This window comes from Melanostigma gelatinosum, assembly GCF_949748355.1.
Source record: "Melanostigma gelatinosum genome assembly, chromosome: 18".
NCBI lineage: Eukaryota > Metazoa > Chordata > Actinopteri > Perciformes > Zoarcidae > Melanostigma > Melanostigma gelatinosum.
This window is the reverse complement of record NC_136651.1, coordinates 15,977,922-15,997,893: the sequence shown is the minus strand read 5'-3', so window position 1 is coordinate 15,997,893 and position 19,972 is coordinate 15,977,922. Positions and strand designations below refer to the sequence as shown.

Genomic DNA, 19,972 nt, shown 5'->3' with positions numbered 1-19,972 from the left:
TTTCTTTTCTTTAAATAAAGCAGCTGCAGGGCAAGCTGCTCCAGTCTCTAAAATAATGTGACTGTCGACCTCAAGTCATTATCGGATGAAACAACTCGGCAGTTATTAACTTTACAAAGCACCAGTATCAGTTTAAATGCAAGTGATTTATGTTCTGAATAATGTAGGTTGTACCAACATGCTTATCTTAATTATTTGTAACAAAAACTGCGTGATGTGTTTTGGATAAATAATGCAGCAGACATCTCATTATTTGTTAAAAGGACTGCTAACCTTGATGTGCATGTGTCTTTGCTCTTAATTCATGTTTTTAAATTGTTATTGAAGGACGCAATTCACGTTTGCATCTTGTGCTGTAAAAATCCTCTTGTCCATTAGCAGCTGCATGCTTCCTTCTGCAAGGGGATACAGTTGGCAGGTGTAGTGTACTAGAAAGAAAATAGTTCCAACATGAAACTGCTCACAACAAGGTCTGTGGATTGCTGGGGATAAACCGGGTCATGATTTCTGAAAAGAAACATTGCTGTTGAGTTTTTCCTCATGTGTTTTGCAGACATCTCTACGGCCGATATCTCCAAAACAACTTATCACGCAGGTTAGCGCATGGGATGTATCAACAGTACAAAAGCACAAGCTGTTTTTTGGCTTCACGTGATTGGACCAGCTTTCTCTCGGTACGTGTCAATCAGTGTGGACGCCCACACTGGCGTCCACACATGCATGGCCACAGTTTATAGAGGGCCGAGGCAGAAAGGGTGTAATGGGCAGTGAATAGCGTAACTGCTCCACTGGGGGAGCCAATGATTGGAGGTCCAATGAGCTATTATCACAGCCTCCATGAGAGAAATTGCTCCCATGAAACCTGCTCGAAGAGAGAAAGAGAGATGACAGAAGGCCCCGGCCTCTCGCAGCCTGGTGGGCTCTCCAGACAAGCAGGCGCAAATGGTAGACGGCGGAGGTCAAAGCAGAATATCAAGCGTTGATGTATTTAAACCGCAGGCAAAGGAGACATCAAGTTGCTTTCATAACGCTCCGACTGACCGCCGGAGACGCAAATGAGAAAATGTCCCAAAGAGACAGAAGCAGAATGACCAGTCATGAAGATTTTGGGTATCGACTATGGTGAGAGTGTACTGTAAGTGCAGTGTTCTTCCGTGTGTGTATGTGTGTGTGTGTGTGTGTGTGCCTGTCTGGTTAAGGTGTGATAACTCTTGGGGAGCTGATAGCCTTGGGCTTGGAGAGTGAAGGTAATAAAACATAAGAGTGCTCACCCAGATCTGAGAGCAACACCATAGAGACTGTTACAGCTCCCCAACACTTGACCTGTCCTGAACCTGACTCCCCCACCATACACACACACTTACATTACAACATCTGCACAAACACACTGCTCCAGGACTGCAGGTACACTCTAGCCTGCTGACTATACACACACACACACACACACACACACACACAAAGTTGGGGTTAACGGGGTGACAAGCTGAGGGAAAGGCCGCATCACAACCTCACCGTGTTACCCTGAAAGGACTAAAGACCGAAACAAGACAGTTTGTGCTTCTTCTAAAATAGAAGCAATGCAAGTCAAGAATTGTAAAAACCTTGGGAGAGGAACACGCTGTGTTATCCTGGTGGAAACAATAAGAGCTTTACCCTTCTGTTTAAAGATAAATTAGAGCCACGCCATGTTTAAAACTAGGGTTGGTAATCTTGAGAAACCAGACCAGTACGCTTGATTTTTAAAAAATCATCCAATTGAAAAAAACCCAGCCCAGTGTTGCCAACTCTTTTCCAATGAAAGTAGCCAGCAGCAGTAGCGCCAAAGGCTGCTAAATCTAGCGAGGAAATCGCCAGTCAGCAACAATGACAGCCCGTCCCTTCAGGTCTCCGAACTGGACCGGCTTATTATAGTCCTGCTAGAGCTACCGATTTTTTTTCTTTTTCTTGTAAGAGTATTTGAATATTGATTGCTGTCGGAAAGTAATGAGAATTTCAACAATACAACAAAAAATTTGCTTTTGAAGAAGATTACCTGAACTTTAATTTTAAGGTTCACTGTTTTTGTTCATTACCCGTTTTTTTGCAAGCAAATTTGTGGATTCCGTTCTGTTTTTCCCTTGGAGTTTAGGTCCCAAAAGTTGTTTCCTGCTGCTTGCTTCAGTTGACAGTGACAGAGGCATGTTTAAAGATGATGAGCAGTCCGATGATGCGTCCATTCAAAACATGGCATCTTGGTTCTGATCATCTTACTCAATAAAAACCGTTTTCAGAACCAGCAGATGCAGAAAGATGTGATACAGTCATACCTAAGTTGGTTCGTATTTCTCTATATTGAATTGGTACCAAAAGGATTAGTCTGTATGAATGAATCGATTGACTGTTTGCTAAGCCCCGCCCCCTGCTGCTACTCCATCAAGCTGTCAGAGCTACATGGAGCCTACACTGTCACGAACTGCACTCGCTGAAGAAAGTTTAGAGAACCTTCGGTAAAAGTGGGGAGAAAAAGAAGCAGAAAGAAGCAGACAGATGGGTCTAATATATTCTTTGATATTGTGTTGCATGCTCAGTACTGTTCTCTCTCTTTCACTGAATTCTCTCCTCTTTCGCTATACGACATTAATCAAATCAGCAGAGCACACACAGAGGACTGAACAGGACACTGCTGATAATTGTGTATTGGATTCTGACAAACACACCAGCTGTGGACAAATGAATAGGTCCGACTCCATCTCTTTTCCCTCCCCAACCCCTTTCCTCCCCTCCTTCTCATCCCTCTGGTTTCTCTTTTTCCACTCGTCCGCTCAATCCATCACCACAATCCGTTAATACAAACGCAACTCGAGCAGAAACAACCCAGAGATAAAATAATCATCCCCCTTAACATGGAGTCAATTATCCGTGCGCGGTTGGTCTTTAGTCTTTAAACACGGCACGTTGTCGGGAATCATAGTCTGTGCCGAGTCAGAACTCATCACGACCGCAGCAGCTTAGTTTGACCCTGGCAATATCAGGAGAGTTAAGGCTCCTCATATTGCTGCTGGAACCAACCGGGACAGAGGCTATCAGACATCAACGTCTGATAGTTTGAGAGAGGACATGCTAGAGATACGAGGCTTCACCCCAGATGGAGTTACAGCATAAGGGTGAATTATGAGACGCCACCGGTATGGTCCTTCAGTCTTCGCGATCATCCCCTTCTCTCAGTATAGGATGTGGATAAGATGTGGATTCAGGAATGTTATATGACTTTTAAACTTAATTTAAATAAAATCCAAATACATAAGGTTGATCGCAGCAATATGCCGATGCCGTGTCTACACTAGTAAAAATAAAAGAAGAAGTAGGAGGACAGGGTAGTTATCCACAAATTCTGTTTCCATTAAACTACATTAATAATGTCTTTTTTTTGTAATCGATATTCCAAGATTTACACCCCAGGCAAGCATGGGAAATGTTCAGAAACATTTAGGTGTTTTTATTCATTTCTGGCATTTCCATTTTTTTTTTAAATATGTAAATGCTTTCGACACAAGGCTTTAAAAAAGCTCTCTATGGTCTACTGTAGTATTCCCCCCCCCCCCCATTGTAGCAATCCACCGACAGAAGGGAAGAGACAGGGAAGCAAAGGGTTAGAGAGCGAGAGAGCTGCTTTTACGTGCCTCCGCCAGCTGATTTAAAAAAAAGATTTATGAACAAATGTATTCTTTGATTTTGAAACAGCCTTAATCCTTAATCCATCCCTCCAGAGGAGTCTGAAATGGCTTCTGTCGGCAAAGACATTATTACTCCATGTTTTCAAGTGTGGCTTTGAGGCTAGACGGAGACCCTTCTCCCTCAGAGAAGATGAGTTATCGTTCGCACAAAAGATAAAAGATAGCTGTAATGCTTTGCGAGACATTGGAAGTGGTTCATCTCACAAACAATCGGTCTGACCGCAAAGCGGTTGCGCAACTGTAACAGAGTTAATGATTCCACTTGCCATCACTGGCCATTGGTTGCTAGTATTACTATATTATTTAAGTTATTGCTAATCCTTATCATTTTCATATTATTTCCTTGTTTCAATATCATTTACAACGTATCATTAGTTCCCCATGGAGACAAGTGGGTTGTGTGTAACAGCGCCCTCTGCTGGCAGACTCTAGTGGTGCGCTCAGCTTTCATGAACGAGTCTGAAGCAAGCGGTTTTCATGTGTTCCGGAGCTTGTGACCACGACGTTGTCTATGAGAGTCACTGAAGCTGTTCTGTCTTTTACCAGCTATATTCTGTCCGATGAATAAACGTCTGGTTGGAGCCATCAAAAGATATCGTGTCCTGAATTAAACACAACGGAGAGTACTAGGTGAGCCGCAGAGAATAGGTGGAAATGGTGAAAGAAAATTGAGTCAGCCTACAAATGGCTTTGCCTCCTTTCTTTCTCTACGCTTTGATCAACTCCAGGGTTAATGGATTGCAGCGCTCTGAGGGAAGCCAAAGGTTTTAGGATTGGACAATGACATTTAAAAAAAGAAAGAAACATGTCAGACGTACGTTTATAAAGTATAATTAACAGAACAATTGTGTTGATCTGCGAAATATGGCGATCAATTCTAAATACTTTTTAGTATTTTTTTAGGTGACGGATGGCTCTATACCAGGGGTCTCAAACTCAAGGCCCACGGACCGGATCCGGCCCGCCACGTCATTTTTTGTGGCCCACGAATCCCCCAGCAAAAAAAAAAAAAGTACAAAAAAAAAAAAGTTTAAAGTTAGACTTGATAATAAAAAAATAAGGATTTTAAGCATTAAACAAAGTTATTGTAATAGCTTGTGTTTGATATTTGTCTTTGCTATTTTCTTTAATATTATAACAGAAATGTGCTTAAATATGTTTACATTTACATAACCGCATGTACAATATGTTTACACTTGAATAAACAGTAATCAAATGCAGAGAGAGTTATTTACCAATATGTTAGGAGTAGTTACATTTACACAGTCTTACATTTACAACCGGCCCTTTGAGGGCGACCGTGATGCTGATGTGGCCCAGAGTGAAGATGAGTTTGAGACCCCTGAGCTAAACACTCCAACACTCTGGAACCCTAGACTCCCAAAACACATCCTTCCACTGTTACTTTGCAAGTTAGATTCCTGCAGGTCAAAGTCCTCTGTATGAATGCTAAATTACCACACCGAGCGATAAGTACCAAAGTGCACCAATAAAGCAGACATGTACTCCCAGCGAGGTGGTAACGCTCTCTCTTCTTAAATTATGCAAACTCAGGAACACTCGACGGGCTCTGCTGCCCATCACGTACCTCCAGCCAACATGAGTACATGCTAATGTACATTACGTGCGTCACTTCTGCTTGGAATCATCCCCTTATCAAATAATTACATGCATTACTTAAAAATGTGCAACCCACCGCGACAGAGTTCTGCTTTCTTCCCACCTCCTAAACCGCATTCTCTATTCCTTTTTTCACTATTCCTCAGGGTTGTGCATCTATTTTCTTTCCTGGTGCTGAAAGAATGGCAGGCAGCAGATGGTATGGAAGCCGGAGGTGTGTGTGTGTGTGTGTGTGTATGTGTGTGTGTGTGGGGGGGGGGGGGGGGGGGGGGGGTCAGTAGGAGATAGGTAAGGCAGCTCCACAGTATCGGATGTCCTGCAGGGCTCCTCTCCTCTCCCAATCATAAAAGAGACATCTGGGCCGGTTAACGGATCACTGCTGGTCAGCGCTGTTTGTGTTAAGGCCACAACTTCTGGACACAGGGAGAAATCGCCCCCCCCTTGCAGCCATGCTGTCTCAATCGCCTCCAAAACACAACAGCAGGTTAAAGTAAAAATCTAAATGGATTTATTGTCCAAGAAGCATAAAAACAGATACAAACAGTTTCAAACCGAATCACACAATTATTAACAAAACAAACCTACATATAAAATCAAATGTGAGATCCAATCCGAGCCACCCAGAAGGCTGGTCTGCCTCCTCGGTGGCCAGCAGAAGATCTGAAAACCCCCCAGAGTTTCAAACCCTTTGTCCCCTCAAAATTGCATTCCTCAGCTCATCGATCAGCTCACTGATTGGCTGAAGTCCAACAAGCCCCACCTGGGCCTATGCCCCATTGTCCTGAACTTCACACCTCTCCCTGCCACTTTCACACCACCCCCACTCCAGCACATTCCTCAAACCCCATCTCACAGACACTGAATGCATGAAATAAAATTTAAAACCCTCACAGTTGGGAAGGCTATAATGTAATCTGCCAGACAAAGAACAGAAGATTTAGTTTGGTGCTGGTGGTCACCGTCTCAATACGTTAGTGATTAAACCCATATTATAAAGCTCTTCACCACACCGTTGGGATTTAAAACAACCCTGTGTCTCTCCTCTGAGGACTCCCAGTGTTAGAACTCTGCTGCTGCTCTGATAACTCACACATCAGAGGACTTCACAACCTCCCAGGAAGTCTTTTTCTCGGGGAGGAGATTATTTAATCGTGGCTCTTGTGCTTACGTCACCTTTTTAAATCCCTTTTCTTCCTCCTCCTCCAGTAGCGCAGTCATTTGAATGGCTGCTTGTGTCAGGCAGTGCAGGAGAATTTGCCTGAATGTGTGTAAGTGTGTGAGTCTCTACCAAGAGCAGCAGAACGTACGAGCCGCTGAGGAAACCACAGAGCTTCAAATACAGCACATCTTACAATAACCACGCCTGGTAAGACGACAAATATCTGTGCAATAGAAAGGTTCATTGGGGAGCAGATACAATCTCACCATTTCTACATTTTTAGGAATAGAATATGTGTTTTCTAAACCTCTCTATAAATAATTACAAGGCTTCTATGAATATTAGTGTGGCTGTGATAAATGCAGATTCCACAGTGCTGATTGCATTTAAAAAGTGAACTTGTTTTACTCTATGCATATGGTGGTGTTTTCTTTATACTATGACAGCTTTCTGGAATCAGATTTATTTTAAATTCTCAATATATTAACCTTAAAGGACAAATAGCCTATCACACTGCGAAGGCCTTGTGTGGTCATTCAGTGAGCCGATTAAAGATGAGATGAGACACAGGAGCAGCTCAGGAGGTGACAGCGACCGATCGATCGCACAGGTGACAGCTTCTCCACGATGCTTCCAATCATAGACATCGATCTGAAGTGTGGAAAAACTCAACTGCACTGAGCCGAATAGAAGAAATATACCTGTATGCCCTGTGAACAGTAAGTTTTCCTACCGATCATATATACTGTACACATCTCTGCATGTGTCCGGCTCCTAATTATACGTGTCGAGCAACAGACAAAGTAACAATGAACCGTCTGAACCTTCATTGATATTCAGAGCAGACCTCCTGTAGTCTCATGACTCCCACAATGGTTGAGACGGAGCCTCAAGAAAACAACAACAACAACAACAACAACTACAAGCTCAGTCCAACAACAGTGTCGCGCCGCATCGATGCTTTGTCCGAAGACATCCTGGCTACATTAGTAGTACATTAGACAGTCGGTCGCGTGAAGAAGAGTGAGTTTTACTCTCTGCAAGTAGACGAGCCTACAGATGTGGCCAATCTGGCCAATCTTCTGGTGTACGTCAGTTACCTTTTCGAAGGCACGGTGCAGGAAGATTCTTAGTCTTTTTTTTATCTTGTAAACAAACGCCACGCGCGAGCAAACTGTTCTCTCGTTGGTACGATTTTTATGCGGCTATAAATTACATTACAGTCATTTAGCAGACGCTTTTATCCAAAGCGACTTACAATAAGTGTATTCAACATATTCAAGAGAACTACTCGTCACCAGAAGTCATAAGTGCATCTCCTCTAAACAATCTAAGAGCAGAAACCAGAGCAGACGTACAGAAACAAACTAGTACGAACACAATAAGTGGAACAAACTAGCATGAATACAGTAAGTGGAACAAACTAGTATGAATACAGTAAGTGGAACAAACTAGCATGAATACAGTAAGTGGAACAAACTAGCATGAATACAGTAAGTGGAACAAACTAGTATGAAGACAGTAAGTGGAACAAACTAGTATGAATACAGTAAGTGGAACAAACTAGCATGAAGACAGTAAGTGGAACAAACTAGTATGAATACAGTAAGTGGAACAAACTAGTATGAATACAGTAAGTGGAACAAACTAGCATGAATACAGTAAGTGGACCAAACTAGTATGAATACAGTAAGTGGACCAAACTAGTATGAATACAGTAAGTGGAACAAACTAGGATGAATACAGTAAGTGGAACAAACTAGTATGAATACAGTAAGTGGAACAAACTAGTATGAATACAATAAGTGGAACAAACTAGCATGAATACAATAAATGGAACAAACTAGCATGAATACAATAAGTGGAACAAACTAGCATGAATACAATAAGTGGAACAAACTAGCATGAATACAGTAAGTGGAACAAACTAGCATGAATACAGTAAGTGAAACAAACTAGTATGAATACAGTAAGTGGAACAAACTAGCATGAATACAGTAAGTGAAACAAACTAGTATGAATACAGTAAGTGAAACAAACTAGTATGAATACAGTAAGTGAAACAAACTAGTATGAATACAGTAAGTGCTGAGTGGAAGGCTCAGGTAGTACTTCTTGAGCCTTCAGCCTGATGAAAGACGGGCAGCGACTCTGCTGTCCTGACGTCAGTTCATTCCACCACTGTGGTAATAATGATGATAAAAATGTAATCTTTTATTTCCTAATCATTTGAATTTTGTGTTTTTATGAAGAAAAGAAACACAATTACTACAATGAAGTAAAAGTATGACAGTTATTATTTTTGATGGTTTACTGACTTCAGAGCGTTAAAATGATTTTTATAATAAATATTGTGGATCCTTGTCGACCAGCTGATGTAATCAAACATCAAAGAGTTCTGTATCTCTGAATAATGATCATTAATGATCAATAATTAGTAGCCTTTTTAATTTTGTGGTAATCTGATCCGTGACTTTTATGATCCGTTCTTCTATTCTTCACAGCTCATTTAGTAGTTTAATAGAATAAAGACGTAGTTTAAAAGAACACAGACGTAGTTTAAAAGAACACAGACGTAGTTTAATCAAATACAGACATAGTTTGATATAATACAGATGTAGAATACAGACGTAGTTTAATAGAATACACACGTAGTTTAATAGAATACAGACGTAGTTTAATCGAATAAAGACGTCGTTTAATAGAAGAAAGACGTAGTTTAATAGAATAAATACGTAGTTTAATAGAATAAATACGTAGTTTAATAGAATAAATACGTAGTTTAATAGAATAAATACGTAGTTTAATAGAATACAGATGTCGTTTAGTAGAATACAGACATAGTTTAATAGAACACAGACGTAGCTTAATAGAACACAGACGTAGTTTAATAGAACACAGACGTAGTTTAATATAACAAAGACGTAGTTTAATCGAATGCAGACGTAGTTTAACAGAATGCAGACATAGTTTAATATAATACAGACGTAGTTTAATAGAATGAAGACGTAGTTTAATAGAATGAAGACGTACCTGTGGTAGGATTCCATCTGGTCGTCTGAGTCCACAGACAAACACTCTTGTCCAGTTTCTTGGATGATAAATGGGCTCTGTTGCTTTTTTTTAAGGTGTGGGGGGGGATTGGGGGTGCGTGAACCCGGTCGGGATGTAGAAGGGGGTGTGTGGCCTAAAAAGTTTGGGAACTGCTGGTTTAGAGGTATTGAGTACCAATACCCAGCACTACTTCTACTACAGGGTTGTTGTGTTAGACTTTAACCGTTTTTGATGGGTGTACTAATAAACTGACAATTGATTATGTTTCAATAAACTTAGTGGTCTCACCACGGGCCCTCAATAACAACATTTGATGTCTGTGAAACTTCCAAGCACCCAAGGGTCTAATAGAATAAATAATGCCCTGCCTACACACAGAAGTGAACAGAGACAGAGGGATTCAGCTCATTGACCGGATATTAACGACTGCTTCCGGTGATTTGGTGCTGTGGAGACCAGGCGATAGATTGGGGACACCTTCGCTGTGAACTGAAGCATTCGGCGGCTCCATTGTAAAGCAATTAGACCGTTACAATAGAGTCACTTTGGCAGCAGATCTGTCTGAGGGACCCCAGGTGGGCCAACCAGAGGAGAATAGAAACGCTGCCTTTAGATAGACATATGGATGAGATATTTGACACAAAAAGGATGGGAAAGAGGAGAAGTGTTCCTGATTTAGTGCCAGGAAACAGCTCACAGAGTGAACTGAATGTGTGTTTCTACGTGCACATGTGTGAGCTTGCATTAATACTGTATACGGGACATGTATACTAACAAAAGTAAAAATAAAAGCCATTGTGATAGGGGTCCTCCCCCAAGAAAACTTTTCAGGATTTTGACTTAAAACTATAAGATTCTACATCATTTCGTGCTATTATTACAAGAACGCCCAAAAGGCTTAAAGACCAACCTTGCTAACATTGCTAAAAATTTTACTTTTCTGGCAATGTTTGTCCTGTAAAATCATATTCTGTTAATCAAAAGAGCAGATTCAGAACATTTCATTTATTATAAATTGCTCATAAATAAATAAAAGCACCCTACAGGCTATGGGTCGGCTCGTTCTGATGCCCGCCACATTGTTTTCATGTTCATATGGTTTATGAGCCGTTATGAATTGCCATTATGAATCACCCAGATAACCTGATATGGAGAGGGCTGAAGAGGGGACCGTGAGAAGCGCCAAAATGCTTGTGAGAAGCGCCAAAATGTATTAGGTGCTGGTACTGCTCAACGGTGAGTAGCAGCCCACTTCGTATACAAGAATTGAGTGAAAGCAAAAAGGTATAAAGCTATCATCTTTAGTCTCGACAACTAAAGGTGAGCGCGTGGGTCAACGTAAAGGAGGCACAGAACAGCTGGATACGTCAACAAGTGTGAAATGATATCTTAAATATGCTGAACATCACCGCCTTCTGCCCTGCATGACTCCTCTCAGTGTGTTTCCATCATCTCCCACACAGTCTTGACATCAGCCCTCCAATGCCAGTAAACAGTTCAATATTCATCAGTGTAGCACGCCACAACACCACGCGAGTTTCAAAATGGCCTCCGGCCACTTAATTAAAGCAATTCATGAATATTTCACATTATAATCACCAAGAGAAATACAGCTGAGGTGCTACACGAATCTTTAGGCATTACATTTACTGGAAAGGCTGGACGATATGGTTGAAATCATTATTATTATTATTGTTATTATTAGTGTGCGTGCATCCGTGAGCGTCTACAGCTAATCTTGCATTCTGCTGCAACAACCTGTAAAATATGCTGGGTGGGTGCCCCGTTATAGCGGCATGCTCAAGGACCTTGTGTAGTTGCGGTGACTCACACTCTTAAAACACCTATTGTTGGCGGTTTGCCTGCTGACTCCTTACTCAACACTCACTGTCCACTGGCCGGCATGGGGCCGCGTGTGGTAACACAGCTGAGGGCTTTGCATCTTTATGCGTCGTTTGGTCCATCCATCCCGTTTCTGATTCCTTTTCCCATCTGCCAACTCCCCATCCTGCAGCAAACGCATCGAACCAGCACTAAAATCTCTTCTTCCCTCCTGATTAAAAGCTTGAGAGACTTTCACTCCTCCACCCTCAGTCCTCACTAACAGAACTCTCACTTTCTGTGAGTGAGAAATATGGTCTCAAATATAGAGGCACCAATGTGGGTAAAGGACGGGGGGAAGAAAGGCATTCAGTCTGAAGTCTCTTTCACAAATAGTTCCCGGTATGTTCCTAGAATATCCTTTCAGACACCGCTAGTGATCTTCACTATTCATACATGCACTACATCCAGGAACATTGCCGTCCTGTGCCTTTTCACACATGCCGCAGCAATGCCGGAATAGATGGGGCAAGGGACGGTCCGGCCGATGGCGGTAATGCAACACTTACGCATACCAACCGACCTAAGAACTCAACAGAAGAAGATTATCGTGCAAGGCCAGATGTGTGTGTATGTGGCTGGAGACGTCTCCTAATATTTTCAGGAACATGGCAGCAGAGGAACTGTTAGTAGTTGACAAGTTTACAGAAATGCTTAATCAAAAACAAGTTGCAGATTCCAGTAGGTCAACAGCGTGGTCTTGTGACCGGTGAACTCGATCTATTGTGTCTTCAGTCAGAAGGACGTAACCCTTTATGTACATGTGCCTGTAATGTGACTGCTGTCATTCATAACACATCAGTATTTCCCCTGAAATGTAATCAGGTCTTGAGGTGGGAAATTGGCGTTACAGATTCCCCCGAATACGGATCCCTGCTCCCATTCACACACGACCCATGCAGGAAATGTGTATTCCACGGATAGGATGCGTGTGTGAAAGGCACTTACGTTTTGGTTAAATCTGTGGGTCCGGGAGAGTTAAGACATCTGCAAACATTCAATCAATGTGGGTGGGATAAATGTTTGGACAACGAAGGAGAGCCTCCAGCTGTGCTGTGTGAATATGGTAATTCTGAGATGGTGTTTTATTAAACTGCAGTAAACACAGAGAAAGGGAGGCATTGTTTCGGGTAGAGTCAAACTTATGGATTTCTACTTCTCTTAAAACTTTTGGCCGACATGAGAACCGTTAGCGGATGGAAAAGGCAAATGTCCAGCGTCTCACACCACAGGGCTGCAGCTTATGGAAACTTCCTTCCGTCCTTGAGGCAGAGAGTTCGAGCTGCCAAAGATTCAAGAAGAATGAGCACTGACCCTTCAGACTTCAGCCATGACTGGTTTCATACTCATACCGCCACAACTGGAGGCCGGCCAGTACATGCCGATGGCCAAATAACTGTTAGCCAATCGAGTGGAGCGGTGCAAAGTGTCTTGCTGAAGGGCACCACGAGGGTCATTTTTTTTTAAGTGCAGTAATAGCCTTTTACTTTGTCTAATTAGAGATTCCAGGCTGGTCCAACAATGCAATCTGCTCTTCTCTATTATAAGCTGCTGTTGCCCAAGTTGAATAATAAGCATTTTAACGGTCCAATTTTCCAGTTCACTGCATTATATCAAAAATATTCAGTTCATGATTTTGTCAAAGTTCTACCAAATCAGCACTGTTCACAAGTGAGATCCAAAGCAGGGGCTGGCTAGGAGGAAGTGTGGGGATTTGGACAGTGAGTGTTGGATCAGCCTCGTGTTTACAAGAGAGACTTCGGTGATACTGCTACTCAGCGCTATGTTCAGTGCATCTTCACGTTGCTCTGCTGCTACCACACACGACACGTGGTCTGAGCTGGAACCGCTGCTGGGCGCAGAATCAGAGGTCAGAACTCAGTTCAACAAAGCAATTAATTTATAAGAATAGAAATATATAGAAAATACAAAAAACATGTTTTTTTCATTTTTCATAAGTCTACTATACTGGCCTAAATATAAGACAACATTATAAAACAACGCCCCTCTGCTTTTGTAGAAAACCTTTTTGAAGGTAAGAAACACTTTTGGAAAGTTTCCCACAGTTACTAGAGTCCTCATCCTTGAACTGACATGAAGGACTTTCATAAATGGAAATCCTGCAGTTGCGTTGCCTGTTGTCAGTCACGTACAGTATTCACAAGCTCTCCCGTCTGCCTCTGCAAACGTTTCCTCCGACTGTTTTGCTTTTTTCCTCAGCTTTTAGCCTCATCGTGACATTCAGCGAGAGCGGTAATTCTTGCCAGCTTGACGGATGATTCAGTCCCCGGTGCGGTAAAGACGTCGGGGGACACTTTGACTCGCTCTCACTCATCTGGAATTTATTTCCTCCGTGGTATAGAAAAACATGTTACACAAGCCGCCAGAAGCTCCCGCAGGTTAACCGAGGCAAACTCGTTCTAACACTTCCTCGAATACAACACAACAAACACAATATCCAGAAAGAAAAGGTTGCCTTATATTCCGGCCAATAGAGCAACTCCCTTTCTCTGTGTTTAAGCTTCAACATCCTGTTTCAAAAAGAATCATATGAAGGAAGCAAAGATGCCACTGCATGGGGTCCTTTAAGTTCAAATAACACCTACATTTCTGACCATTGTATAATAACATGCAAATGGATTCTGCTGTAGATGTGCAGCCATCTTCAGACAGAAATGTGGATTTTTCTTTTTAGGTTTTGGGCTCAGTAACTGCAAAAACCAACCTCGATCGCAAGCGCAGAATCAGCTCCGAGCTATGAATCAATTAGTACCTTCCTCAAGTTTAAGGAGATTTCTATCTGCCTCCCTCCATCTCATCAACACACTAACCATTAGCAGTCTGCAGTGCCGCTCAGCTCCCATTTCTCTGACTTGCGGCCAAGTCTTTGCATGTCAATGTGCCTGGCAGCTGCCCAGGTGTCGACCCAGCAAATTTAGCCAACCAGCCAATTTTCTATTTTTGTTAAATCGCCTCTCCTTCTGGTCCCTTTTGCAAGAAAGGTCACCGCTTCAACTGCTCAAAGACAGTTTTTCTCGGAATAATTACTTAAGACAAAAAGGAAGACAGGAAATCGTGTCGACCAATCTTGTCGTGAGACTTGTTTTCTGATTCTCTAGCCGTTAGTCTCTGGGCCTCTACTTCTGCCTTTGTTTGTCCCTCTCACACCCTCCTCAGACTTAAGACAAATCAGATTAAAAATAAATCACAGAGACAGGCAGTCTGTGGCCGACAGCGAGACAAGACTGGTTGTCTCAATGCTAGTGTGGCTCTAAAACAACACGATGCATGTCCCTACTCATCCAGTCACATTCTCCAGACCGTCCAGCACAGGGAAGATGATGAGAAGACGAAATGCTGACAGGGGAGCTAACCTTGGCAGTGACTCGAGGGACCGGGGCCAAGGCGGGCTCGTAGGAAGAGGACAGAGAGTTATACAGCTGTAAGCCCTTGACTCGTCCCCTGGGGTAAAAAACAATCTATTGCTTTCAGAGGCCATCCCTGAACTCATCAGGCAACACAGGTTGGCTAAAGTGGAGCGGATTAGGCGTAAGTAGAGGCATACAGCGGGGGGGGGAAACAGTGGGAATGAGTAGAAAATAAGTTGCATCGACCTATTTAAAGCCAGCCTTGTTGTGTGTGTAGGATTACTGATTTGTTATCAATGTGCGTGTGATGTGGTAAAGCTTTGTGACTTCTATATAACAGTTTGGGCTGAGCAAAAGAGCAATACTATAACTGATATGTACACTTTTTTTTAAATGATAACGTAGGGATGTAGGCCTTTCAAATCTGCATTAATCCTTTTTTTTGGCTCATACAACTCCAAACATAGCTGAAAGAATCCACTCTGACTGATTAGCACTTGATGGAGATTTTACAGATTGCTCCTTTGCAATAAAAAGTGCCCGTTTACACATCCAGCAGACATGGATCAACATCATCGTTCCCCCGGAGTCACGTTTCGGTCCATCTGATGAAGGGAAGTTCAATATTCACTCTCCTTTTTGACTAGTTAAGTCTCCACCCACTCTTGAGAAAGACATTTGACTCTTTGCCTGTTACATGTTGCACTTTCTTCCCGATCTAGTCGCTAGCTATAGTCTGTCTGCTGTTTGGTGAAAGTTGAGTACACAGTGGGGTCAGCAGAGCTTGTTTGCTGATAATCGCTGCTGGAAACACGGTTGATGAGAGCCGTGAGACTGAAAGATCCCAAGCTTTTCGGGTTCATCACTAGGACCACTTTCACAATACGTGCGGTCATTCGACTGCACTTTAATATAAAAACACTGACTGATGGAGCTTTGACTTTGGATGCTCTGTGGGAGTTCAGTCCTCAGTCAGGGGACGAGATCAGATGTGCTGTCTCGACTGCATTCATCAAGAGCATCCAGACAGCGGCTCATTCAAAGGTGACATTTCATCGGTCACAATGTGCCAGAGGCTTGAAGTCACTGAGCGGGTTGTTTTTTCAGATTGGCTGGTAGTTTGTAAAGTGGCTCCTCACTCTAAGAATAAATAGTTAACAATAAATATGTGTTAAAATGACTTTAGCAAGACACTTTGATGTATAGAATTATTGAACAAATTAATTGTATTCAGAATGCAAAATATTCTATATATACTAACATGCACTGAGCACAGAGAAACTCCAAGTACAACACAAACAGAGGGAGAGAGACTCCATTCTCTGCTCACGTAGAAATGACTCCACCATATCTTCACATAGACAATAGTTGTTGAGAAAATATTAAAGTCTGGTATCTGCACCAGAATATAAAAGAGTGTTTGTACAACGTTTTGGCTACACATCATGAGTTTGCAATGATGAGCTCACTCGTGGGTCTGGCAGAGTTTAGACAGCTAAAATGATTCCGGTTCGAATAAACGCTTGTAATGGCATTCAGACTAAAACGAGGAGGCATTCAAATAACCGAGGTCAAGCATTAATAACCTCCAGAGACGGCTTCTCTCCTAGTTGGCTGCCTGTCAGACTAATAACAGCAGTATAACTAGTGGTATTCATAGTTAGACATAAACCATAAACATTATGCATGGCCTAATAGTGGAATGAGAAGCAGAGCACAAAGTAAGGACTTGCTGACAATGACACAATCAAGAAAGAATGAAGATACATACATTATATAAGGAGCATATATTTAACCGATCATTTGGTTTCACTCCCTCTCAGTCTCACAACCGACCCAACTCCTCACACAACAAATGATGTGCACTCTCTCAAAGAAACCTAGACAGCAACACTCTTCACTTACAGTACAGAAGCAGCAAGCGATAGCCTTCAGTTCACAGATGGAGACCGTTTTAAATGTGGAGAGAATTGATTGGAGACACATTGATGGTTCATTCTGCAGTTAGTATTCTATCCAAAGCAGTCTGACATCACGTACAATATGAGGTGCAGAGGCGCTCTGCTGCAGTCTTTAGTCTGACGAGCAGATCTGTAGACGATGACCTCATCACTTCAACATGCATAATCACTTTCACGTCAATAGAAAACTGAATTAACACACGGGGGGCTATGCATCTTCCTCAGAGACAGATAAAGCCCTTCAAGTTAGGGTTGCACAATTAATTGACTATTAATCATCACCACGATTTTGGTACCCCACAATTAAATGAACATGATCAACGGCAAAATTGACATTTAAAATAAGTGGGCCATTCATAGAAATCTCTGCTGCATATCAAATAAAGCGCTTCCCAAACTGACAGCTATCCAACAGGGGCGATCCAGATGTTTTGGCTTCACTTTTAGGGGTGCACCCTACAGTGGCAGCCTGTGAACCTTGCTGAATGTAACAATACAACCATGAATGTATCTAAAGAAGGTCCCAATGTGGAGCCCCGATCATAAAGGCACAACTAGAGGAACAGCGCCGTACGATACGTGATAAATGTATCTGTGTATAAATGTATAAGGACATTGACACTGTGAAGCCTAAAATGTTTCTTAACCAACCTGTGAATCGAGGCTAAACCAGGGGGACATGTTCTCATCTCTTGGTGTTAATCTAAAATCCTATAGGTGCAGTATTTACTTTAGGTAAGAGTTTGCCTCGTGGCTTAGCCCTGCATAAAGTGAATTACAAAAAGGTCCACACCAGAGGAGATAAAAACATGGACATCTTTATCAAGATCAGTGAAGGTTAGAGAGGACTCAATTTGACCTACATTATAATCCCCGGTTGTCGGCGGGAACAAACCAGTGACCTTTTAAACTACAGACATACAATCACTTTTCCAAAAAAAGCAGCTTATAGATGTCTGCCACTTTTTTGTGACTTTGTGCAGGTGGTATTGCTTCCTCTCTTCTTCTTTTTTACTGAGAAATAACTCCTCTCTCAATGTCACTGCCTGAAAAAGAGAAAATCTGAGTGGTGAACTATTTTCTTTTTCCCTGAGGTAAAAGTCTCATTGAGATTAAAATGCGATTCCCACAAGAGGCAGACTCTTAAGAGACATATGCTGTAAGAGAGTATATGTAACACCCAGTTAATACGCTTTCACTGGTATGCATTTTTTAATATATCTAAAATGAAGTAAAATCACTGAATAAGGAGCAAAAGCATTGACCGTGAGTGTGATTTTCCAGATGCTTAAAAACTGACTGGAACCTTGAACAACTGCAGCCCTGTGATGTGATATGACATGGGCAAATAGGTGTGAATGAGTGCAATCACAAAATTGGTCAGAAAAGCATGACTTAAGTATTGAGTGAAGAAAGGGGGGGGGGGGCGGTCAGGAGACAGAGAACGAAAAGGCAGAGATGAATTTTCAGCACCATGGACAGCTCATAAAACCAAGGACCTCACAAGGTTTCCTACTGAATCAATCTTGCCTGAACACAAATCAGACACGCTCCTTTATCGCCTCATCTGCTAATAGATGTTATTTACAGCCAGTGGCATGAACAACAGTGCACAAGGCTAAAGTTGTCCCAGTCCTTATTCTCAGTCTACAGCTTCAGAGCACTGGGGCCAACACTCAGCTTCTTCGACACACACACACACACACACACACACACACACACACACACACACACACACGGCTACCAGCTGCTATTGAAGGTGTCAGGTTACACTCCTAGAGGTAGTGATCCCTGCAGGCCTACAGTTAACACAACAACACTGTATAGTGTTGTCGTGTTAACTGTAGGCCTGTAATGTCTGTTGCACTGTATTTCTTGCAGATCTAACAAATTGCCAAAGCTGTTTCAAGCCAACAAAATCGATTCCCCTCAATAAATCAAAGCTTGTTAACTTCAAAGAGGTTAAGTTTAGACACAAACACATATGCTGCACAGGAGATGTAGCATCGTTAAGAGGACAAGACCGATGCAAATAGTTCCCATGACAACATTCGTGCCATTCACTAATCTGCACCCTGTAATGAGAGGATGAATGTGCATTCTGTAAGAGCTGCATGTGTGCAGGTTTAGTGAAACAATAATAATAAACTTACCTTCACTGCTTCGGCATGAGTAACTTTGTCGAAGACTTTGTCGTTGACTTTCATGATCTGGTCACCGATCCGGAGACCCTCTTTCTCCGCCAGGCTCCCGGTCTCCACCAGGGACACGTAGATACCGACCCCGTGCTCCGAGCCGCCGCGGATGCTGAAGCCCAGGCCCTCGTTGCTCTTGTGCCGCTTCATGGTGACCTGCCGGATCTCGCCCGGCGGCTCGTGGACAAAGTTCCTCCCGAGCAGCGGCACCAGGGGAGCTGTCCCCTCGCTGCTGGTGCTGAAACTGTCCGGCGAGCCGCGCAACGCCACCTGAAAGTCGGGCGGGTTGTTCGGCGAAAAATGCCCCGGGGGAGTCGGGCTGGCGCCGGGGAAGTCGCCCGGCGGGAGTTCCGCGTTGCCATTGCTTGTTGCGACTGAATCCGATTTTAAATAGAGGCCCTCCGAGGTGTACTGCTCGAAGAGAAGCTGGTCGGAGCGGGGGATGACCAACCGCAGCATGGGCAGAAGTTGCCGCTTGCTGGGGGCGTTGAGGATGACGTTGAGGGTCTGAACCAGGTCGTACACGTTGCGTTTGGAGTGGTAGACGTTGAGGCAGTGGATGAACTGCTCCCTCTCGAAGTCGTTGAGCAGGAGGTTGAGCGCGTTGTGCAGCTTCCTCACGTTGGCCGACAACGTCCGCGCGCTGGAGGCCACCGAGTTGGCCGAGGAGCTGAGCGACATGCGCTCCAGGTCGGTGCTGCTCATCCTGGCGGTGTGACCGGGACACGGCGCCACACTGATGCGGGTTAGAGTGCAGGCATTGCGGGCTGGCGGCGCGGGATTAGACCGGCGCTTGGCATCACGCCCGCTGGAGGACGTCCACTCCTATTATATCCATGCTGTCTGGTTCTGACACATGATCCGCTTATTACTCGCAATTTGAGTGGACAGAGCGATTAAAGGGGGAAACTTCAACGGGCAATTCAGTCAAACTAATTCGATGTCACAGTTGACACAAATGAATTATCACTTACCATGATTTAGATATCAGTAATTGGATTCTACAAACTTCCCATGCGAA

General features: G+C 43.1%; 1 protein-coding gene across 1 annotated transcript in view; it reads right to left on the bottom strand.

Annotated features, from left to right (window-relative positions):
* whrna (whirlin a) overlaps window positions 1-19,656 on the bottom strand; it is a gene marked incomplete at its 5' end in the record, with an annotated part of 116,672 nt that extends 97,016 nt beyond the window's left edge. Inside the window, 1 exon segment of the mRNA XM_079289508.1 lies at window positions 18,910-19,656. Within this exon segment, the coding sequence (XP_079145634.1) occupies window positions 18,910-19,656 (747 nt within the window).
* Window positions 19,657-19,972: the final 316 nt, after the last annotated feature.